The sequence below is a fragment of the Typopeltis vanoorti genome, chromosome 17 (assembly GCF_054136105.1).
Source record: "Typopeltis vanoorti isolate ZY-2024b chromosome 17, IOZ_Tvanoo_1.0, whole genome shotgun sequence".
Taxonomy (NCBI): domain Eukaryota; kingdom Metazoa; phylum Arthropoda; class Arachnida; order Uropygi; family Thelyphonidae; genus Typopeltis; species Typopeltis vanoorti.
The window spans coordinates 27,039,766-27,063,735 of record NC_143565.1 but is presented as its reverse complement, the minus strand read 5'-3'; the positions used below and the strand labels follow the sequence as shown (position 1 = coordinate 27,063,735).

The 23,970-nt window shown below is 34.6% G+C and overlaps 1 protein-coding gene and 1 non-coding gene across 2 annotated transcripts in view; both read left to right on the top strand.

Moving 5' to 3' along the window:
- The first annotated feature begins 1,329 nt into the window (after nt 1–1,329).
- On the top strand, nt 1,330–1,402 carry TRNAR-UCG (transfer RNA arginine (anticodon UCG)). The gene has a single exon. It is a non-coding gene; the product is annotated as a tRNA-Arg (tRNA).
- Nucleotides 1,403–8,240: 6,838 nt separating this feature from the next.
- The window catches only part of LOC150097235 (sodium-independent sulfate anion transporter-like), a 217,815-nt gene continuing 202,085 nt past the window's right edge, over nt 8,241–23,970 (top strand). The window contains exon 1 of the mRNA XM_090407626.1: nt 8,241–8,387. Coding sequence (XP_090263752.1) covers nt 8,375–8,387 — 13 coding nt within the window. The 5' untranslated portion in view covers nt 8,241–8,374. The remainder of the gene's footprint in view (nt 8,388–23,970) is intronic.

Genomic DNA, 23,970 nt, shown 5'->3' with positions numbered 1-23,970 from the left:
ACGTTTTGAAACTCAGGGGCTACCCTGAGTGTCTAGTCTTCAAAATTCGAGTCATCACAATTCAAGGAGAACCGGCCTACCATTCCGGAACTCGAGGTAAGGGGGCCCCGTAGGCATCGCCCCGCCCCTTCCGCCCTTTTTTTTTTAAGACTCGATACTCGGGGGGGGGGCTACTCTGAGTGTCGAATCTTCAAAATTAGAGTCATCAGAATTCAAGGAGAGTGGTCTACCAGTCCGGAACACTGGGGGTGGGCGCCGCAGGCACCAGGGAGGCGTAGCTCCCCCCCCTAGTATTATATAAATGTGCAAAAAATCGCCTTAGCCTTGTATTTAAGTTGTGAAAGATCTGTACATTTTAACACAATATGCACCAAGGGATTAATTATTTTTGAAAAGAGTTATAACTAACTTATATCTAACTGTTCATGATCAACTATAAACTCTTTGTAATGACGATTATTTCCATAATTTGCAGTACCTGACATGAAGGAAAGCACTTTCGAAGAATAACGAATAACTGATTTTATGTCACAGATTTGTATGTGAGTAAACACTCGTCTTGCTTGTCAAATATTTCTAACATCTTTACTTTCTACCCGCAATGTTCGTGCTTTGTGTCAGGGATGGGGAGGGGGGGGGATGAAGTCTCCCTATAAGCCGGGCTAAATGGACTAGATTGCAACGACATCATAATAAGACTGCTACAAAATCTTGAATGTAAATAGCTTCTGAAAAAAACAAAAAAAAAAACAAATGACAACTAATAAGAACCAAAATTGTTCTGAATAACAAACCAATTGAACAATTTAATAATTTTCATTATTTTGATTGTAATATCAGCTACTTTGAAGAAATAAATACACAGCAGTAAACTAATAAATTCACCAAAATAATTCGCATGATTCAGATCCAAAAAAATACAAGATTAAGAATATTCAATGTTTCAGCTAAAACTTTATACAGAAATGAAACACGGACGATAAAAAATGGAACAACGAAGAACAACAGTAGCACAAATAAAATTTTGAAGAACAGCAGAATACACTTTGCTAGATAAAAAAAAAAGAACGCTGGATTTTTTTACAACTACTTGACAAAAAAAATAGAAATAACGGATTTAACATGCAAACAGAATTTAACCGAGCAGACTGCCAAAAAGAATATTAAAATATAAACCACAAGGAAAACAGAAACACGGGAAGACTCTTAAAGAGATGGTGTAAGACAAGAACAAGGCCAATAGGTCTAATATTCGGTAAGGAAAAAAAAGATTGTTGATGATAAAAGTTTTTATTAATTATGAAATGTAAAGATAAGGGTTATGGAGAGGTCCGCGTGGCCTAATGGATAAGGCGTCTGACTTCGGATCAGAAGATTGCAGGTTCGAGTCCTGTCGCGGACGAGTCATTTTTTTTTCTACCTTTTTAACTTTCTTTTCATTTTATAAGTATCAATATGTTTAGAAAGGGGAATTCTTCACATTAGAAACACAGCATTCGAAGATAATTTAAGAATCATTTAAAACTCAATACATTCTTCTATTGATTTACTGGTTCATTTTAGTATAAATGACCATGTTACTCGCTATACTACGCAAATGAAGACAACCGGATAAAACCATGAGCCTCCATACCTCAGTAGGGTATAGACGAAGCCCTTTGGTAGGGAACCCCTGGGTTCGATTCCCGTCCAAGGCGTGTGGAACCTTTATCTAGCCTCTTTCGAACTAAAGATGAGTTAGCCGCTTTCAAACGGAGGTAGAGGTGTTTTTTTTTATTTCTTTTTATTATATATAATTAACCAGATGATATTCTCTACGCAGGATTCGAAACCGCAGCCTCTTAACTGCGGGTTCGAATCCCGCGCAGGCATGGATGTTTCTGATTGTCATCTCCCAATATGGACTGGGTCACCATGGCAGTAGTAGACCCAAAACTTCCCGTAATGGGAGAGGCCTTCACCCTGCAGTGGGTAGAAAAATAGGTTGTTATTTTTTTTAATACACACACACACACACACACACACACACAGAGAGAGAAAGAAAAAGAACTGATCGCGAGAGGGCACTCAACAAACCCACCCTCCACACACCTTAATTCTTCATCAGCTCACTACGCTATGTACTTCCTACTAATAACATTTCTTTGGCCGATTTTCCTGAAAGTTTTACGAAATAACTGTGTTAACTTGAGGGGAGAGTACGAGCTCGGCTAATTTACCTTCATAAAGATTCCTCTCATAATGACGAGAATCGAACTCAGGTTTTTCTTAAATGTTAACTTCACCGAAACTATACCTCCATTTACCAAATGAAGGAATGAATTTCGTGGTTTATCCAAATCAGCAAATAGCCAACCTTTCTGACATCAATTACACTTTTTTCCAAGTACCGTTGTGCAACATTTTTTACATGAAAATAAGTTTTCCTCTAGAACAGTGCTTCCCAAACTTATGGATGTAAAGGCCCCCTTTGGAAAAATAAAATATTTCACGCTCCACCCATTGAAACAAAAAATCGTAATACAGACATATATTATTATAATATTTATTGTATTTATATTCAAGATTTTGCGTTTGTAAGCTTTTTTGTGCTTCTTATCAATACCTTTGGAATGAAACATATGAATAAGCATATATTTACTAATATTCATTAAGCGCCGAAATACGCAGCAAGCAAAATTTGTGAACCCACACCAATGTTTAAGTTTTTCCGTTAAAATATAAAAAAATAACAAAAAAAGAAATAACAAATAATAAAAATTAAATACTTTTCTTTTAAGATTTAAAAAAAAAAAGAAAGAAACACTTAGTCTTAAAACATTTTAAATTTGTTTTCATTATTTCACGGCAACCCCTCAACAAAACTTACGGCCCCCAAGAGGAGCCACGTCCCACAGTTTGGGAAGCGCTGCTCTAGACTAGACAACCAGCTGCAATGCTTTTACAAAGAAATACGTTTGTTTATATGCATCTGTTTATACATCTGTTATACATCTGTTTATATGAAAACACAGGTAAAAATGAAAGTGGAATATTGTTCCTATTCAAACTTATAATGCCAGTAATAGAATTTTTAAATTAAAAAAAAAAATCCAACAATAAAAATGTATCTTATTATTTGAAACGTTAAAATGGAATAAAAAAAAAAAGTAAAGGGAGAATCGCAGAAAGTCAACAGTAAACAGAATCTTGCTGGAGAATACTTCACATTATGCATAATTCTCTTTTCGCCATAATCTATTATATCTGCTTATTTAACATACACTGCTAAATATAATCCATTCTTGTTTTTATGTAATTAAATACGAATTTTTTTTTATATTTTCCTTAATATATCTTTATAAGTTATATTTACTTCTTTCTCATGATGTCAAATCATTTGGTCTTATTACCTTAATCCCCATTCATCATTGCTTTTATTTATTTAATTTTATGTCTCCCTTTATTTCATTCAGGCTTTTACTTTATGTATGCTTCCTTTTCTCTTTCATTATTCAGATTCTTTGTTTATTTTCATTACACTGACTTTACTCCGTATAATTTAATTTTCCCTTTTGTATCCTTGATGAAGTTTTCTATATTATTATTATCAGAAATGCTCCCTGGTGTCAAGATTCATCGAGCGTGATTTATTATTTTTATTTTAAATAAATAAAAATAATAAATCACAAACTAGTTACTAATTTTTTAAAAGAATACTTCACATTATTCTTCAATACGTTAATTTACATATATAATTATAAATTTTTCTTAATTATTTACACATATAATTTATACATATAATTATAATAGCGTTCTATCAATAAAAATGAAAAATAAATACGTAAATAAAAAGTATTATTAATTAATTTATTAGCATAATATTTATTTAATATATATTTATGAAGAAGAAATAGGATTTTTTTTTTTTTAATTTCTAAAACAGCCGCCATTTTCAAACAAAAATGGCCGTCTGGAATATGAAAATATTTCATAGCATTTGTGTAAAATACAATTTAAAAAAAAACAACTAAAAGTGATTATTATTTTATTTATTTATTTTTTTATTTTTTTATTATGAAAGTATGTTTTCAGCTCGTTTCACAGTCCCTGTCAAATTCTGTATAATCAGCACCTCATCACAAAAAGCCAATTAGGTTCTACCCTATTCACAGTGCACCATTTTTCAAAAACTCCTACCAGGTGGCTGTAGAGCTCCCGTTATCAGTGTAACAAACGCCTACGACTTCGTTATTTCCTTTTAGCTCCTGCTGTTCATGAGTTGGCTGAATGACAACAACAAATTCTTTATTTCCCCTTCTTACCATCTGCTGTGTACAACCTTAACATATGTGGCAGACGATATATGACTTTTTTTTTTTTTTTTTTTTGAGTATCTCAGTACAATGAAATTCACACAAAATTTTCTAGGATTTTGTTGAGTCATGAAAGCTTTCAATCACAACGATGACTGATTTATTAGCCACAACTTTACAGCACGTTTGGTAGTGTTGTTGTTTTCAATTTCAGCGTTTTCCAGCTGATGTGGTATAAATTTTTAATAAACTATTGCACAAGATCTTAAACCTTAACATACATGTCTAATGAAATTTCATGCAGTTATCCAGAGAAAGGATCGAATCAATTTTGGATTTATTTTATAATAATAATAAAACAATAATAATAATAATTATTATTATTATTACCTGGAGTAGGTAATCTAGTATTTGCTTACATCTGCTGTATAATGAACAACTCTCTCTCTTTCTCTGTTGTTTATTATTGCGATCTACCCGTGATAGATTTGTAGCTTTATATCGTAAGGGAAATAATACTCAGACCTATCTAATTCATGAGATGATCTAAAAAACTTCATCCATCAAATGCACTGAACACGAAAATGATAACGATTTTTCCCTATCACAGTCGGATTCTTCTAAAATAGCGTAATAATGTTTTTTATTGCATAACATTGTTGACATAAGTTGTTGAGGCGTCGTGTGATAATAATAATAAAAACTATTTAATTCTTATTGGAAATTACATTATCCAGAACTTGTAAACAGTCTATTCTGCATACTATTGAATGAAAGAACAATATGCTCTGAATTAAGGATCGATATTAAGTTAATAAGCAAGATTTTCTTTTGATATTCGGATGATAGGGCGCGATCCAAAAAGTCATGGAGAACTCGCTGTTTTTGTCTAATCAAAACACTAGGATTTATTTTATTTTATTTATTTATTTTTAAATCCGTCCCCCCCCCCCCCCACACACACATGACAGGTTTCAGAACTCGTAACAAATTGAAGTCGTGTGTGGCTATAGAAAGAACTGTTTCTTATGCAGATCTCCCGTCTGCCTTAAAGTATGTAGTTCATGGGCCACTGTCCAGTCAAAATATTATGATCATCGTCCAAATAGTTCATAGCAATCATCTCCCTTGTTGCCAGAACCGCCGCTACACGGAATGGCATAGCATGGATTAGTTCAATCTATAAAAATTTTTGAACGTTACAGGAGGTAACTGTGCCATGTCGTCAGGATTGCTTTCCATAGATCTGCGAATGATCGGAGTGGAAATTCAAGAAGATCTTTGAGATTATTTGCATCGAGAGATGTTCTGTGGAATTCGAAAATCCAAAGAATTTGGTAGCCATAGTGACACAGCGTTGTCGCGTTTGAGCCACTCTCGAATGATACCAGCAACATATCATCCTACTGGACACACACCTTTGTTATCTGGAAAAGCAGTCACTGTAAAGGGATACCTGATCAGCACAAGGTATCAGGATTCAAAGCGATTCCCACGCAAACATCATGCATGTCGTACCGCTGCCTTCTTCTGCTAGACTATTACATTGGGTGCTTCCTCTCCCCACGTTTTCGCTTAACCCTCTACCTACCATCTACTGTACACAGTTGGAAACGAGATTCATCCTAAAAGGCTACTTATTTTATTTCAGTCGTCAAGGTACATTGACGTCTCTCAAAGTGTACGTATTTGTCGATGATTACGCATAAGCATGGAATACCTTGAATGGGTTCCTGCTTCGGAGATCCGTATGGAGAAGTGTACATTGGATTGAGGTCTGGTAAACATCTCATTCGTATTCTAATTAAATTTCATGGTTAACTGTTCCAGTTTTCAATATGGGGGAGCACAAGATGGGACAACCTACTTTCATCAAGAGCATCAATGTGACATGGGCGTCCACCATTGGTCCTGCGACTGCTGTTCTTTCCAGTATTCTTTCACTCTTGGAAGAACACCTTAACAATAGCAATCAGCGAGTCTAGAATACTGGTCGTTTCACAGATATTACAGCCCTCCAAATTATATCCTAAAATCATGTTTTCTTCGAGGTCGTCAGATCACGTCTCTTCCACATGTCAAATGAACAGACTTCACACACTTTGAGTATCGTGTACTCTGATTTTTATTATGATACAAGAGGCACCTGTTGGGGTTGAATGGCAGATTGTAAAATAACGGAGGCGGTTATAATACAGTATTTTGATTGGATTGTGTATGTGCATGGAGTGTACACTGTAATGTTCCCGCCTTACGACGATGTGCCCATACGACACTTTTCAGTTCAATGCCCTTTTATACGACGTTGTATGTGCTCGTACGATGCTAAAAGCATCGTATGAGCGAATTTGTTTATGAGGCGTTATTTACGACGGCGTTGCTCTCAACATATGTTTGTGTTTTGGTGTTTCACTATGAATTATAAACTGCTTATAACTATTATTTTATTTTATTGTTGTTAATACTGGTAGATAAAATTCAAAGCAAGGGTGCTGTTACTTGGAGTGAAAAGAATAAAACGAGTAAACCTCGTTTTATTCTATACTAAGATTAAAATGATTAAACACTGAAATAGGCCGCAGACTAAACTTACCTCATACTATTATTGTTACAGTTGTGAAAAACAAAGATAACGCTCTTTGTAAAGTGAAAAGTGCTACACCGATTAATATTACAGTTATCCATACCCTTGGCAATCTTATTGCCGAAATGAAAAAAAAAAAAAAAAAAAACTTGATTGGTGTTACCTTAAGCCGAGCTTTCATGGTGTATCACTTTTTCATTTGAACAATATATATTTTTTTTTTCATTTACGTATCTCATATAATTAAAAACTTAATTTACGTTATGTGCGCACATATATGACTGCTCAAAAACGTTATTAAATCGTTACACGCATCCACAAGCGAAAAAAAAAAAAAAAAAAAGGCAGTGGGCAGTGATTTGCTATACAATTGTTGAAAATTCAGTGGGTAGGTGGAAATACCCACTCTGCGGCTTTATAAGAGCTAACTCACCGTTAGTTTAAAAAGGTGCCTTATTGATATAAGCGATGAAAACGAGAAGAGAATAAGAAGCTTATTAAACTTATTGATTTTTAACATTATTTACATAAGCATTATTTAACATTAACTTTATTCATTTATTTCATTTTGTACTAATTTCATAGACATAATTTTAGATACAAGTGCTTCTGTATTTTTTTTTTTCAATTATCACATTAAAAATAATAATATGTATGATATTTTTTGATAGTTTCGCTCTAATCATTCAATAATTATTCTTAAAATTAAATGTTTACTAGTTATTTGGATGTCATTTATACTGTTCTCTTAGTTTCTTAAAAAAAAAAAAAAGTTAGACTAACAACGGAATAAACGTGAATAAAAGGTGCTTGCGGATTTATTTATTTATTTAAAAACATTTCCTGGAGAATTATTCAGTGAGGTAAGAGTAAGAAGCAGTCTAACAAGAAAAATGTCATATCTCGCCTTAAATTTGATTTTGTGTATGTGCATTCACCATCTCGTCTGGCAACAATTCCATTAACCAACCACTCTCCCCGCAAATAAAAAATTTATGCTCATTCTCTTATTATAAACTTGCACAAATATCTACTATTTGCTTCGCATATTGGCTCTGGGAGTATTTATTATTATTTATTTATTAAATTATTTATTAATATTTTGCATTATTTTGAATTTTACCACGATTATTTTCTTGACCCGGAGTAATAATAACTTATTATTATAATTTTTATTATTATTGTTTGCTATGATAATAATATATTCGAGTCGTGTGCCTGATTGCTGTGTTGTTTTGAAGTGAGAAATCAAAAGAATTGTCGCTAGAGGGCAGCAATTGCAAGTATGTCTGCCAGAAGGAAGTGCAAGAGCTTTAAAGAGCTCATCGTACGCAATGTCATAATAGTCTCGGTGGTGTACATACAGTTGTTTCGTGTTTGCGATTCAACTCGAAACCCAACGGCTATAAGCAGCTTTTTGCACATATTCCGTATACATAAACGAACTACGGCGAGGCTTGCGTTCTTGATAAGAGTATAGCATTTGAATGATATAATGGATAGAAAAGGTAAACAATTATAATCGAATTACTTAAGGGAGTATATTCTAATACTTGCAAGAATTTGAAATACTGTTATATTTTATATATGTATATAAAAAAAAATCACATATTATGCTAATTTCAATTTGTCGAGTTGAACTTAAAACACAATTTATTTATTTCAACATTGTGAAGCTGAATTTTGGTGTTAGGTTATAGAATAGCGAAAATGTGAAGTCTAAATTACGCTTAATATCAAACAACAAAATAGCGATTTCTTAATTATCTTAGCTTAATGTAATTTTTGAAATAGCCGGAAGAATTGCCTTCATATTTTTGTGCGTAAAATTAAATTGTTAGCATATTTTTTTATTGTGATTATACTATAATGTTATAATTCATGGATATCTATAATAAAAGTAATCTATTTTTAATCTAATCTAATAATAAAGAGGAGATATGATAGAAACTTGCTTTAAGGGTTTTATAGGATAGATGCAGGGGGAAATGTTTCAGCATTTGGCTAGAAGGGATCAGAACTAGGGATGAACCCTGGAAGTTGAATCAAAGTGTGGTTAGTAGGGGTGTGAGGACTAGATTGTTTGCTTGGAGAGTTGTGAATGAGCGGAATCGGTTGCCAGAGTCAGTTGTAAGTGCTTTGTATGTTTATGGGTTCAAGGAGAGGTAGGATAGATTGTGTGGACAGATTAGATCTCCCACGATGAGTCTTCGGACTCTATGGAGGTACCCGTATAATAATAATAATAGCCATGAAGAGATACAGAATTTTAGAGGAAGAAACGCCATCTCTTCCCCTCAATACAAAAACTGCATGGCAGGATCTGCAAAACTAAATAAATGAATAAAAAATAAAATAAACAAATAAATCTAAGAAGTGTAAAAATTCACATAGTATTATTATTATCGTAATTACTCCCATCTGTCTTTGGAAATAATAGCAGATTAGTAGCACGGATAGGTCTAGAATTAGGTAAGTTAGAATTCATGGTCCACTGACTAAACTTTATATATAATCAAAACTTAGAGAACTTTTTTTCGTTGTTCCATCCTGTTTTCTGAACTTGACAATTATTTTCCCGAGTCTTTGTTATCCTTTTCATGTTTTATGCATAATTTTATTAGGCGCCCTAATCAGAATAATTTGGTGCTGTTCTGAATTTTTGTTGTTATTTAGTACGCAAGGCAACTAAGGGTATGAGCCAAGTGCATATCTATAAAACTATGACTTCTGATCAGTTTGTCTGTTTGATGTGTTGGGGGGGGGAGGAATGTGTTTTTAAATAGAGAATTTTTTTTTTAATTGAAATGCAATTATTTGAATATTCTGTTATGAAAATATAGGTTTTGCTATAACTATTTTATTTCCGAGTTGTCTGTTACGTACTCTGGCAGGCCATTCCTAAATAAAATTGATTTATTATTATAATATTTATGTTATCGCAGTGCACTGACTACAATCGAAGTATATTAATGATTTGTTTTAATTCCTGATTATCTTCCTCCTTTGTGATATTTGTTTGCGTTTCAGTGATGACGTGGTATAAATCCAACCATCATTAACTATTAACTGGTTTCGTTTGATAGAATTCGAAGTAAGCCACACGTGACTTGGGTTTAAAACGTAACTAACAAAAGACTGCTTGTATGTACTACAGCTGTTTGGTAAATAAAGATTGCTAATAGCTGAAATTCATACATAAATACTCTTGAAAAGTGGACCACTGCCATGAGTTAAATTTCATCCTTAGATTATATAAATGTTTTTATTTCTTTTAAATATTTATACATATCTGCATCAGCATTTGTTTCTCTGCTAGTGTTTTGATAACTAGTGCATTTTCTTATGCCGAATTTTGAAATGTTTCATACCCATTTGGATCAGCAAATTGTAATCTAAATATGTCTGGTTTAAATAGGTTATTAGAGCATTGTAGGTCAACTCTCTAAAACTCCTGACATCTGAAACTTTTTAAATTTTCACAAAACTTTATTAGAAAATTCTGCAGGTTTTTATTTAATACATTTTTAACGTTTTTCATCAGTACCTCTTTTTGAATAAAGAACAATAGAATTTGTTATCAAAAATAAATATATATATTTTTAATGTCGCCAATATAGAATCACTGAAATGTTCTCTCCGGTTATATTTACATACCTGATACAAATAATTTATAATTAGTCATTCTCAACTAAAAATAAAGCAGATTTAAAATTCATTTTTGGAAACATTCCCCCATTAATGTCAATTTCGCTTTTATTTCTGTGTTAGTAATGAAATATTTGAATTTATCGCAATGTTTTGGTCTTTTAAATCTTAAATTAATACATTAAATTTGAGTGTTTATATCGTTTAATCAACTATCATTTTTATTACGAGGTAGTAAAGATTAAAATGATTGAGATAATCATTTCTCATCTAATTATATTTCATTGGATTTATTTTTTTGAGCTAGGGAGACAGGATTCATGATGAGCTATCATATGAAGAATTAAGGCAGATATATCGACTGGATGAGAACAAGTGTGAGATGTCCCGTGTAATATGCGGACGTTGCTTATAGTGACTTCCCACGTAGTCACTGATTTCTCGTCTTACAGCTTTCAAAAAATCTAGATTTTGACCTCTAGTGTTAAATGTGAAAAATGGGTCGATGTGGTCATCGTGTTTTGTTTTGCCTTTCATAATCTGCGTCATCGTGAACTGACATTTTATGACGCAGTCAAAATTCAGAATGTACCGGAACCAACCTCTACAATGTCTAATTCTTTTTCGATCAGTGCGAATCCTATTACTTTATTATTTCCAATTTTTATTGCTTCATATTAACAATTTTAACATTGTGTTTGTGTTATTTAAGGCCATGTTCCGAACTTCATATGCAAAATGTATATTAAGTTTTGCTTTCTGGCAACGCCTTAAAATTTCACTGGAATTTAATATTTTCGTACAAACATTACTGTCATGACAGTGACATTTCCGTAGACATCTTGCAACAATCATTGCTAATTCCATTTTGGAAACTTCAGCAACTCCCTATAAACTTTTGTAATACAAGGTAGGGGAGTGGTGTTGTGTATATAGATGTCAAATTGCAGCTCTCTCCTTTTAAAGTTCAACTTAAACCTTTATATATTTGCGATTCCTGTACTTTAAAAATGATGTAAACAAAATCCATCGCTATTCAGAAACAGGACATAAGATGGTTAGCCTTAGGTCTTATATTTTACAGTTTATTTGCTCTGTAATGTGAAACTCCGTTTGGATAATTTTAGTTATTATAAACGTTTTCTCTAAATACATACATAAAAATCATCTTCCCTGTGGTGTGTGTAGTAAAAGTAGTTTAATCTATCATGCTGTGCGACTTGCCATCAGCGCATGCTTAATTGACTAGGCATAAACCCTTGATCTTGTGTTAACATGTAATTGTCTGTAATTCGATATCAGTTACTATTGATAAAAGAAGCAGATCTTTCAATCATGCTTACAAAAACTCAAAGAGCCAGGTTTTAGGCTATAATCGATTTTATCACTCGCTTTGTCAATATCATTTCAATCGCATGCCACCTGTCATCCAGAATAGAAATGGGTCATAAACACTGATGTATTAAGTATCATTAACTGTGCAAAGATCAGATACTATTAGCAGTAGTTTAGTTTATTTATTTTTTAACCACCCGCTGATATCATTTGATTTTTTTTCTTCTCTCTATTTGGGTGATTAGTAGATGGCGCAGTAGTATGGCAGTATTAAAATTTTCTGAACATCGTCGTTAACCCTCCTACCGGCCAAGGTGAATAAAATAGCAAGACTACCCCAGACTTTATCATGGATCAAAACTTCATCGGCATTCTATATTTTATCAAGTATTTACCCTCCACCGATGTTAATCCCTTAACGGCGATTTGAGAGCCATTAGCGGATTAACTGTGGTCGAGCGACTTTTGTGTGACTTGTCTTTACATGTACTCTGTTACTTCGAATTTTCTTCACTGTACTAGGATATTTGATCGTTTTTTTTTTTGCTGAACAATTTATTTCTTGTCTCTTTCCAAAAATAGAAGTTTCACATCTGACAAAATAAATAATCAATCCTGAAATGACCATAGATCAGCCTTTGCAATGAATATACTTTAGTAATAGTTAATTTCCCCCACTTTACTGACAATATAGATTCTTTTTCGCGAATTTTCAAATGTTTTACGTTTAAAATATTTATATTTTTAAATAACATTTTAGTGAAATAAATGACATTTTTCTTTCTTTCTTTGCAAAATACCTCTTTTTATATGGATTGTCACATCTCAATTTCAGGAACGATTGGTTTTTTATGAACAACAAATGATTATAAACTGCATTACTCGGTTTCCGATATACTTTTTTTAGTATCAAAAATTTATACCTAATGGTATTTTATCAGAGATTCTTCGCCTTCTTCTTTTGCTGAAAATTGCAACAGAGGTTTTTTTTTTTTGTAGGATGCACATTACTATAATATCCAGTGCTTAACCACTGTAGATATGTTGAAAATATAATAGGAAGGATATCTTGTATGGAATGATTAAAAATTTATACTCATTTTTAGGATTTTTTACTGCAACTGAGTTGCATAACTACTTTAAATTTCTATAGCTTTAAAAGCTTTCAGACGGTATTCAAAATCTCTTATTCCAGTTTATCGTTTTGACAAAAGAAAATAATATTGTTGTATATCGAAGCTTCTAATTCTGTACTCTTTCTTTGAATCTAAAATCAGCGGTTTGCTGAAATTATTCTAGTATTTAAAAATACTATGCTGTATTTTCAACATGTAAAACTGTATACCCACAAAGAAATTTCAATTGTTATTTCTGTTTCTTTTTTTTTAAAAAAAAATCTAAATATTACTACTTCTATTTCTGCTGATTGCTATTTCTGAAATACGTCTTAGAAATGTTGAGAAACACAGGACAGAAAGTTTCCTAGAAGTCGCACTAAATTGCCTCAAGCAAGAATATCTTGTTTCGTTTTCTGTTGTTCAGATATCCCAACACAGTAAAACTGACATTTCTTTTACAGGCTGAAGTATTTATGCCAAAAATGATTTCTTTATTTATAGTGATCAGTTTCACTTTTATTATAGAAAAATTCTAAATTATTTGATAATTACCGTCAAAAAAATTACTGCTATTGCTGCTCGTCCTATCTCACAAATGAATTGTATATTGGGTATAGTTTCTAATATTCCTTTCTGCCCAGTAACAAGTTGTAGACTAACGGAGATTACTAACCCCCCCCCCCCCCCCCACACACACCACCACCACCACTGGGAACCAGATCAAAAGAATATGCCCAGAAGGCAGCACACAAGTACCTCGTGCAATAACTGAATATTTTACAGGCAGAAATTCCTTGTTCTGTTTTTCCATCTTTCTGATTGATTAGCAGACATTCGAAGCATATTCTGATATTGCATTTGTAGGATGACAGTGTTAAATATTAATTTATAAATATATAAATATTTTTGTTTTTAAATATTAATTTCCCCTGTTAGCCAACGTCACATAACTTCCTGATTTATAATAATAGGGAAATAATGTGTATATTTTCTTATTTATAATTTGCAAATTTATAATAATTAAAACTTAGTTTCTGTGTCGAAAAAATTAAACGTTATGTGGAATTTTTATGGAAAAATCGCGAATGAAATAAACTGCTGTACCTATGTTTCGTAACAGTTTTCGGGTGTCTGATAATGTTGCAACGGGAGGGGGGGGATGCTATCAAAGTCGAAATAAAATTCATTTGTATTGTGAAAGGAAATGAAATTTCACATTTGATGCATTTGATATATATATTTTGAATGATAAAAATAAGCAAATGTATCGCTTACTTTAAAAATTGGAGAATAAAATATCTGAATTATGCAGTAAATATCTATAACTGTTAATTTCATTTTGTAATGACCAATTATACAGGGAAACCAAGAAAGTGAAACTACAAAGAACAGTAGATTACTATATAATATAAAGAAAAAATATAGTGATATGATTAAAGAATTTCACTTTATTCTCTATAAAGCAAAGTTGCTCCAACGTGTCCTAAAGGAAATCTGAAGTATTATTCAATTTCGATGGTTTTGCACAAAAATAATAAAAATATAATCTGGAACGTCGGCAGCCGGTTTTCTTTTTTTTTTAAAAGAATATTTCAAATAATTATCGTGAATAATCTTTTGTCTAGAAAGCGATTAGAAAAAAATTAGCGCAAAAAAATTAAAAATGAAATTTCGTTCTCCAAGGTAAGGCAATATTTAAGTGAAGAAATTATGCAAGACCTTTATTTTGTCCAGAAATTAAAATTTTATTGTACAATAAAAAGAGAAAACAAAAAAATAAATATAATTTCTCTATTTTTAGTCTATCCTGTATAACTAAAATCCAGTTGACCAGCATAGAACAAAGATGTGCATTTCTTGTTATAGGCAACTGAGCGGTAGCTACGAACGTGAGATAATCCGATTAACCGTTCTCTTCACCGTGAGGGTTTATCACACCTTCTAATGGACACGATGGTCAAATTGCACTTGTTATCCTGGTTCTTTAAACAGGTGGGCTGAATCATATCCAGATTTAGTTGGACGTCTATAGACGTCTGTTTGGTTCCTGCGATCTTAGGAAATAGCTGGATGTATTCGTAAAAGATATTAGGATATCAAATGCGTATTTACCCTAAAAGAATTTTATAAGGAAAAATGGTTTCCTTGCTGTTAAGAACTTTGTGTGAAGAGTGCGAGGACTGAGAGGCAATTCGAATAGTACTATATTGGAGAATATGGCCTTACATCTAGTAATCTTTAATCAATTAACACCACCAATGAAATAACATTGGAATGTATGCTGTGCATGACTTCTTACAACTCTTTCTTATGTATCATATCTGTAGGATAGTCGCGATTTTTCCTTGGGTCAGAAAGCCCTGAATTGGAATCCAGTCTAGACTTCCAGCAAGGTTTATTGGGACTTTCAAGCGGAAGCGGGTTGGCCGATCTCATACGCAGTTGGTAGAATACAAAAAGGTATTAAGATGACCTCTACAACGAGTTTTCTACTCGACTATCTACGCAAACAAATGACTAATACTATATTGTTCTGTTCTTGTACTAACTACTTGTTATATACGCTACACGCTATCATCATTGAATGCACTACCCTAATATCCTTAATGGAGGCATTTCGATATATTGAGGTATATGTATCATTTAGGGTTTACGGTGAAAAGATAATACATTATTTTTCAAATCATATTATAATTAGCATGGTTCGTTTTTAAATGCTTAACTTTTTTTTCAACTATTTTTAATATTATAAGCTTGTAAAGATCCATCGCAAGTGTCAACCTTTCTGTTATCAAAATTCGCTCCGCTTCTATTCGAATTAGAAACTGTCATACGAAATCATACTGTTGTAGTGAAATAATAGGAAAAAGGGATTCGCTAGCCATTTACAAACTGTCCTTGATTTAGAAGAGAAACAAGATGAAACACGGGTTAATTTGTCTTTTTAAATTCTAATCACAGACTGGGCATGCGAAGTCAAACGAGCGTACAGAAATGTATGAAGATGATTTCTACAATGACACAATTTACTACTCAGCTGTCTACGTTAACTAATGACTAATAACATTAATGACTATATTGTTCTGTTCTAATAATTGCTTATACGCTACACGCTCTCATCATTGACTGAGTTCAGATTTTCTACTTAAGTTGTAACTATGTAACAAATACACTTTAAAAAAGGCTGTGCCACACAAATGTACATAGTATGTATAGCAAAGATATTTTTGTTTACAAAACAAAGATCACATAATTATTAAGATTATTTGTTTGGTAAAGAGAAATAAACACGTTCCTAGAAACAAACGTCAATACTTCCTGGATGACCCCCCCCCTCATATCTATTATTACTGCAAGCAGTGAGTCAGTATCTTAACTGTATGACCTTGTATTTCTCCAATGTGGCTTACGAAGATAATTTAAGTTGCCTTTCGCTTGCTCAGCTGGAAAGTCTAGTTTTTTAGTGTTAAGAAGGAAAAACAAAACGTGCATTGGTAGTGATCGCGTCTACCTCGGTTGTAGTTAAAATCGTGTTGTGAAAAACACTTAAGAAAGTTCTGCGTATGTTTTGAGAGAAATTAAATGAATACGGTAGTATGAATTCTCGATAAAATAATGGATTTTAGTGTGTGTATTTGTTTATACAATTATGTTGAATATAAATTTTGCTTGATCATACGATGAAATTTATAGTAATATTAGCTTGGTGACTATATATATATATATATATATATATATATATATATATATACACACACACACACACTTTTATCAGTGAATTATATATAATTCACTGATCTTTTAGTACGCGGGATTAGTAACATTTTGAAAATTAAACTGAGTAGAATTTTACTTAGTTATCCTAATTTTATTAAATTCCACTCAGCAGCTTAATTATTACTTTGTGTAATTTTGAATTATTTTGTATATGTGACTGGTCAGATCGAACGAAAAGTAAAATGACTGGGCAAATTTTTAAGGATTCTGAATACCAGTAAAAAAAAGATTTCTAACCAAAGGATAGCCAGAAAGAAGTGTTGGTGTACACTTCTGTAGTATAAAATAAATAAATCCGCTAACGTCGTTAATTCCCTTATTGGTAGTAGGCGAGACCTTTTAGCCCTATCTAACTTTTGGAGACTAAAAGAGGAGGGGGGGGTTCAATCTCTACCGGTAGCCAATCAGAGACAGCTGGCCCAAGACTATCAATACTCGATAACCGGTAAAGAGAGGCGTCTGATAAGTGCCGCCATCTCGTGGACCCTAATCCTAACACTATATTTATTGTCTGAGATAATGTGGATTCTACGGTTGATTTTCTTGAGTTTACTGGACGAAAAACTTGCGTTTCCGAGAAGAAAAAACGCGCTTGCCCTTTCCAGAGATTGACTTACTCGGGAACCACTCGAAGAAACGCTTAGAAAATGTTCCTGTGGTTGGCGACTAGAATTGAACGTAGGTCTCTTTCTTCGGGTGGCCCAGCTTCATGGATGCAAGCACTACTTCTATTGAGCTACACAGCTTTTACTTCTGTAATATAGTGTACTAAAGCAAACTACCGCTGCTACACTCTATAGTTCGCTGTTATGTCTGCAAATGTATCAGAAAAGTTCATTTGGAATGAGCTTTTCTGATACATTTGCATTCCTGCAAATGTATTTCGATTTCCTGCATTTTTGATAATTTTGTGCATAATTTTTAAAGACAATCATTCACCTTCTTCAAATAACGAATTATAAACAAGCGAAGTCCAGATTATTCGATTTTTAAAAAAAAAAAAAAAAAAGAAAGAAATTGCTTGTTTTTGTTTACATTCTTATAATAGCAAGGTAGCTAACTAGCTACACTTGCTCCAGTTCAGTTGAACAGGAGTGTTATAGTGGAATTTCTGCCTGGCTGCAGCTTCCCTAATCAACTATAAATGATATTATTGTGAAGTGAAAACGTCTAGGAGCAATAACAGCATCATTGCGACCTAGTAGGCCAAATAGTGACAGAACGGGAACGTCGAGTACTGAAGTGCGTGGCGCAAAAAAATCACATGTGCTTGGTTGCTACGCTCGCTACAGCTCAAATCTGCCTCTGCAAGCAACGCTAGCATCACAACTGGTCACCGAGAGCTGAAGATCATAGCCAGCCAGCTGTACATAAGTTTAACATCAGCAAGCGTCAGGTAGAGTGGTGTAAAGCTTGTCACCATTGGACTCTGGGGTAGTAGAAACGCCTCGGGAGCGTTTAATCACGCTTCATCTGGTAGTCGGACTAGTGGGTACTAGGCTGTGAAGTTTTAATGGAACCATTTTTCATGGTTCAGGCTGGGCTTACTATTCTTTTGATGGAGAATCTTAACGTTATGGCCTATAATGGAGTTCTAGACAATTCTGTACTTCCAATTCTATGACAATAATTCGGTGAAAGCCCTTTCCTATATCAACACGATAATACACCATTCAGGAAGTGTGGTCTGTGCAGGAATGGTTTGAGATTGATTTTGAAGAACTTTATTGGCCTGCTCAGAGCCCTGATCTCAATCTCATCGAACATTGTGATTTGAATTGGACTCCGATTGCGAGCCAAGCAATCGAATCTCAACAATACACCAAAATCTAGTTGGTACAGCCTTTAACCCAGCAGATTAAAGGCTGTACCAACTCCATATTAATGCCTTTCATATTAAAGTGAGAGAGTTGGGATGAACAGGTGTTCGAATTGTTGAGCAGATATTGTACCTGGCTGGTCGAGTGGTTAGTGAATCCGATCTCCAATCAACAGGTCGCAGGTTGGAATCTTGCCGTGGGAATAGATGTTTATGGTTGGTTTTAGGTGGGGGATGAATTTCATCGCTTGGTGTGAGACCACCTCCCCGCTTATTGGAGGCATGAAGTGGCTGAAAAAGTTCTCCATGTTGGGTCTCTAGAGCAGGGTTTCTGGACTATGTATAAATAAATGAAAAATTACAAATAGGTAGCTGTGTGTGTGTGTGTGTGTGTGTATATATAGGGTGATCAATATTTAACGACTTGTGGTATGCAATGCAGCAGTGATCCAAATACTGCAAAACGTTGCAGAAATACACGGTGTCATGCGAAAGCGATATCTGAGGAGAAAAAAGTTCCAAAATTCATCACCAGAGGAGTTGTAAACACCAGCTGCATGGAATTTGCATATCATACAACTCGACAGGTGCCAGGAGGGTTTAAAAAGATGGACACGGGATTTTTCCCTTCATTCTGGTTGTTAATACAGTCAGTGATAACACTAACTTTCCCCCCCAACGTGCTTTGCTCGTGAAGCTGTACTACCTAAACAATTGCAATGCTGTTGCTGTACCGCGCGAATTTCGTTGCCTGAACAAATGTCAACGAGGCACACTATCTCCATGTGCTCTACAACGAATGATTACTTCGTTTGAATAAATGAGACTGTTGGGAGTTAGACCATCAGAGGCACACCAATCAGCTCAACACGTGAAAGAAGTTGCAACTGCCTTTGTGGAGCAGGCCAAGAATAACAGCGTTGATTCCTGCAGTGAACGTGCTGTATCAAGACACATGGATGTGGCCTTACACAACTGTCTGGAAAATTACGGAAGATTCTGCATTTGCGGCTGCAGAACTTTGAAATTCGATTCGAAGCTCTGAACTCATGACTATTTTATACAGTTCCTCATGCCTGGGAGATAAAACTTACAACAGTTATTAAGAGCAAAAGAGAGAAGTACGGAAACCTTATGATATCGAAAAACACTTTATGAGTGACAGATCGATTCCAGGTAAAAGTACACTCCCTTCTTTCTGGAAGCGACACAAGTACAACCTGTAAATGCATACATAGATTTGGATTATATTCTGCATATAGTGTCATTTATTAGATCGATTGCAACATACGAGTTGTGCATCTTTTTTTCTTGGTTGGTTTTATGCGTAAACTAATCCGTAAACTGCACATATGGGAATGGATAAAGGGTTGGTGAGATGGATAGGAGGGTGGTTGATGGAGAGATATCAGAGAGTGGTTTATTCAGGAGTAGTCCAAAAGACGGCCTGTGACTAGTGGTGTGCCATAGGGTTCTGTTCTTGGACCACTGCTCTTAACTTAACCATAACAATGGTACCGACTTCAATGACTAATGTATGGGAACATGGGCATGTTCCCGTACACTAACCATAGAAAAATTTACATAAAATTCCTAGCAATAAATTTTAATTTGAAGCAGTTTGGGAAATTTGTCTTAGAGCATAAATGCTCATCGCAGTTTAATAAATCCCCACTGTTCGTAATAGATACGAGGGTGGTCTGAAAAGTTCTTGGCCTCGACGATAGATGGCAACATTATCGGCACGATTTTTTTTTTTTTCGAAGTTGGTACACCTGTCATAACCATCCATGTGAAATTGCAAGTCATTCTATCAAGTAGTTTGTATTTAAATTACTAAATTTGAATCCGAAAACGCTGACGAAACAGACTTATTCGACAACGATGTGGAGTACCCTGAACTTCGGTGAAGTCTGGTTAGTTGGCAACACCCAAATCTTCCTTCCACAGCTTCATCTTGGCATGCATGTTAGTAATGAATATTTCTTTGCCAACAAGAGTGAAACCATTAGATTAGAGGTTACTATTATTATTATTATTACTACGGGCGACTCCAAAGAGACCTTAGACTCGTAGAGGGAGGCCCTAAACATAATGTCCACACAACTATTTGACATTCTCACAGTATCTATCATACCTTGCCTTGAACTCATTCACTGTCATAGCACCCACCAATACTCTGGCAGCTTATTCCACTCTAAAAGTAAAGAACCCAGCTCTAACACCCTTGCTAACCACACTCTTGCCCAGCTTCCATAGATGTCCCCTAGTCCTCCCACACCAGTCCTGATCTCAAAAATATCCTCTGAATTAATCCTATAGAAACCCTTCAGCAATTTGAATGTCTCAATCATATCTCCTCTTTCCTGCCTATCAACCAATTTCTACAACCCACAAATCTTCAACCTGTTCTCATAAGGTTCATTCCATAGACCTGCTATCATCTTGGTCACTTGCCTCTGGATCCTCTCCACCTCCTCCCCATCAAAAAGAAACCTAGGTGACCAATTCTGGGCACAGTAGTCAAGATGAGGTTTTTATCAAGACTCGGTACAGAGGTACAATAACTTGCTTGTAAAAGTATTTTTCAACAACCAAGTGAGTTGATGAGCTGATTTAGCTACTTTTGCAATGTGCCCCCCTAAACTTCATCTCCCTATCCACCAACACTCCCAAGTCCCTGGCCTCATCAATCTCCTGGAGTACAGTTCCACCAATGTGGTATATACTGCTGCTAATATTTTCAGCCCAAAATGCATAACCTTACATTTTGTCACATTAAATTGACATCCATTCTCCTTAGCTCAGAACTCCAATCTATCCAAGTCGTCCTGCAAGATTTTGACATCTTCTGCATTTACTATTGTCCTACCCAACTTTACATCAGCGAACAAATGAACTGTTCCTCTTAGATCCTTCCCTATATCGTTAATGAACAAATTAAACAGCAGTGGTCCAATAACAGAACCCTGTGGCACACCACTAGTCACAGGCCGTCTTTGGACTCTACTCCTGAATAAACTACTCTCTGATCTCTCCATCAACTACCCTCCTATCCATCTCACCAACCCTTTATCCATTCCCATATGTGCAGTTTACGGATTAGAACTTCATTTTGGTATCCTGTCCTGTAACTATCTAAATGCAAACAAACGTAGACTGGGGTCGACGTATGGCATTGTCACCTTAGAGGAAAAACTAATTCTCTGTGATTAGGCATTCATTAGTATCACATGGGTTTCATTGCTCTGTAATTGCTTTTTACCGCAAGCTTGAATTGCCTAGAACCATGTTTGAACACCGCAAAAGATCCGTTTTTCCCCCTGAATTTCTTCTGGTGCAATATGAGCATTATTTCAGTCCCCCCTCCCCTTCCCCACAGCACGAGATACTGTAAGTTTTGCAACGTCTTTTGTCGAGTTTCGCATGGAGTGATCCATCCTTTCTTTTTTTTTTTCTGAGGATATATCCTCAAAACGGTTATTCTACAAACCAATATCTAGACAGAATTCTGTACCAAACCTAAAAGGTAACACTTTGCCATTAGATTGATATGAAAACGTCCACTTTTTCTCACTTGCGATTTTTCTTAAAGACCGTTAGCATTGGTTAACGTTTACCATTATGGATCTACAAACATTTCATGGTACTCTAGAGGGTCGGTGTCATAAGTAAAAAAATGTCTCTCGTGGATCGACAGTGGCGGAATATCCAGTGCCCACTTTTAATATCTCTGAGATATTCGATCACGTTTGGCACAAAGGTATATTAAGAAAACTCCCATTTTATAGTGCGACTTCTGGTACTGGATTGCCAGGTTTCTCTTGTCACACATTGTGAAGATCTTTATCATGGAACTCTTACAGCTAATGCTGATATTCCACAAGACTGTTCTTACACCTGTCTTTTTATCGAATCCTGATTTCAGTTTTTACCTGGTGAATACACTGCAGAACACAGACTTCTGTAACTTTAAAATGTGATCAAACCAGTTTTCATTTGGTTTCTGATGATCTTGTCAAGGGAGAAAAAATACCTTTTTTTCCCCTCCTTTCCTCGAAGTATAGTAAAGGAAGTTATGAGTTCTATACATATCGCAAATCCGTCTAACCATCCAGTGAATGGTATATCTGGGATGCTGTCGATGAAAGTTCTCTAAAAAGACTTCACAGTACAGATCGATTAATGGCTTGTCTTTCAAAACTAATTTACTCCACTTTTATACACATATATTGGTCTGCTTGCATTTTCTACAAATACTCTATGATCGCCAGTTGTCAGAATTTGGCATCGGTGATTTCTTCACTCTTCTGAATCCGTTAAAACACATGCTGCCGATTTTCACAGTTCAATTTCAAACTCGGAATGAACATTTCTTTCCCTCGATTCCTTCTACTGCCATGTTCTAGAATACTCTCGCCTCTTAGGTATTTCCTAATTGTATGTTCTGTTGGTCTTCAGTGGTAACAAGTTTATTTGACTAATGTACTGTAAATTAACTTGAAAGTACCATGGATGGGAGAGACTCCATACATCTCTCATGTACAGGATTACTAAGAAGGAAAAAAAAGCTTCCTCAGTTCTTCCCAAATTTCAAAAATCAGGTCAAACTGCGGCATTTATGCTTAGATGCTTCCTAAATTTGTATTAAATTTATTTTTGTGAATGCCGAATTTCTGTTTATTGCTTACAATAAGTTAAAAATACACATTTCACCCATATTAAAATTTAAATCTATAGTCAGCTGTACTCTAATAAAATTTAACTGGCTATCTAACAGGAAAAAACAAAAGCGTCAAAGCACTAACTTATGCCGAGTCACGTTTGACGAATATGACCTTGACATAGGATATCTCACAGTTCATGAATGACAGTAGTTTTGAGTGCAATATAATACCGTGCTAAAATGGCGGACATCTACAATTAACTGTAGTTTAAATTCCTTATGATTTTGAATAACGTTTTGCATAGTGTAGATCTGAGGCGTACAGTGGCGCACCCAGGGAGAGGGTCAAGGGCCCTGCCCCCCCCTAAAAAAAGAAAAAGGGAATAAACACTAGAAATATTTCCAAAAATCTTTTCCTAATTAAAATTGATTTTTTTTTAAATTTATGTTGTCTTCTATTTCTATACTATTTGTCATGTATTGGCGATCACTGCAGATGCATAAATCATAGGTCATATGCAATGCGTAGTGTATCCGTACATCGGCTACTCCCCCCCCCCCCCCCCAAGATTAAATCCTGAGTACTGGAGGCGTAACTGCGCACTGTAAGTTGAATCACATTATCTCTCTCAAACACACAGAGAAAGAGGCCTTTTGATACAACATTCCTCACGAAGAACAAAATCAGCCTGTTTAATCTTTTATAATTCGTAAAATGATAACCATTG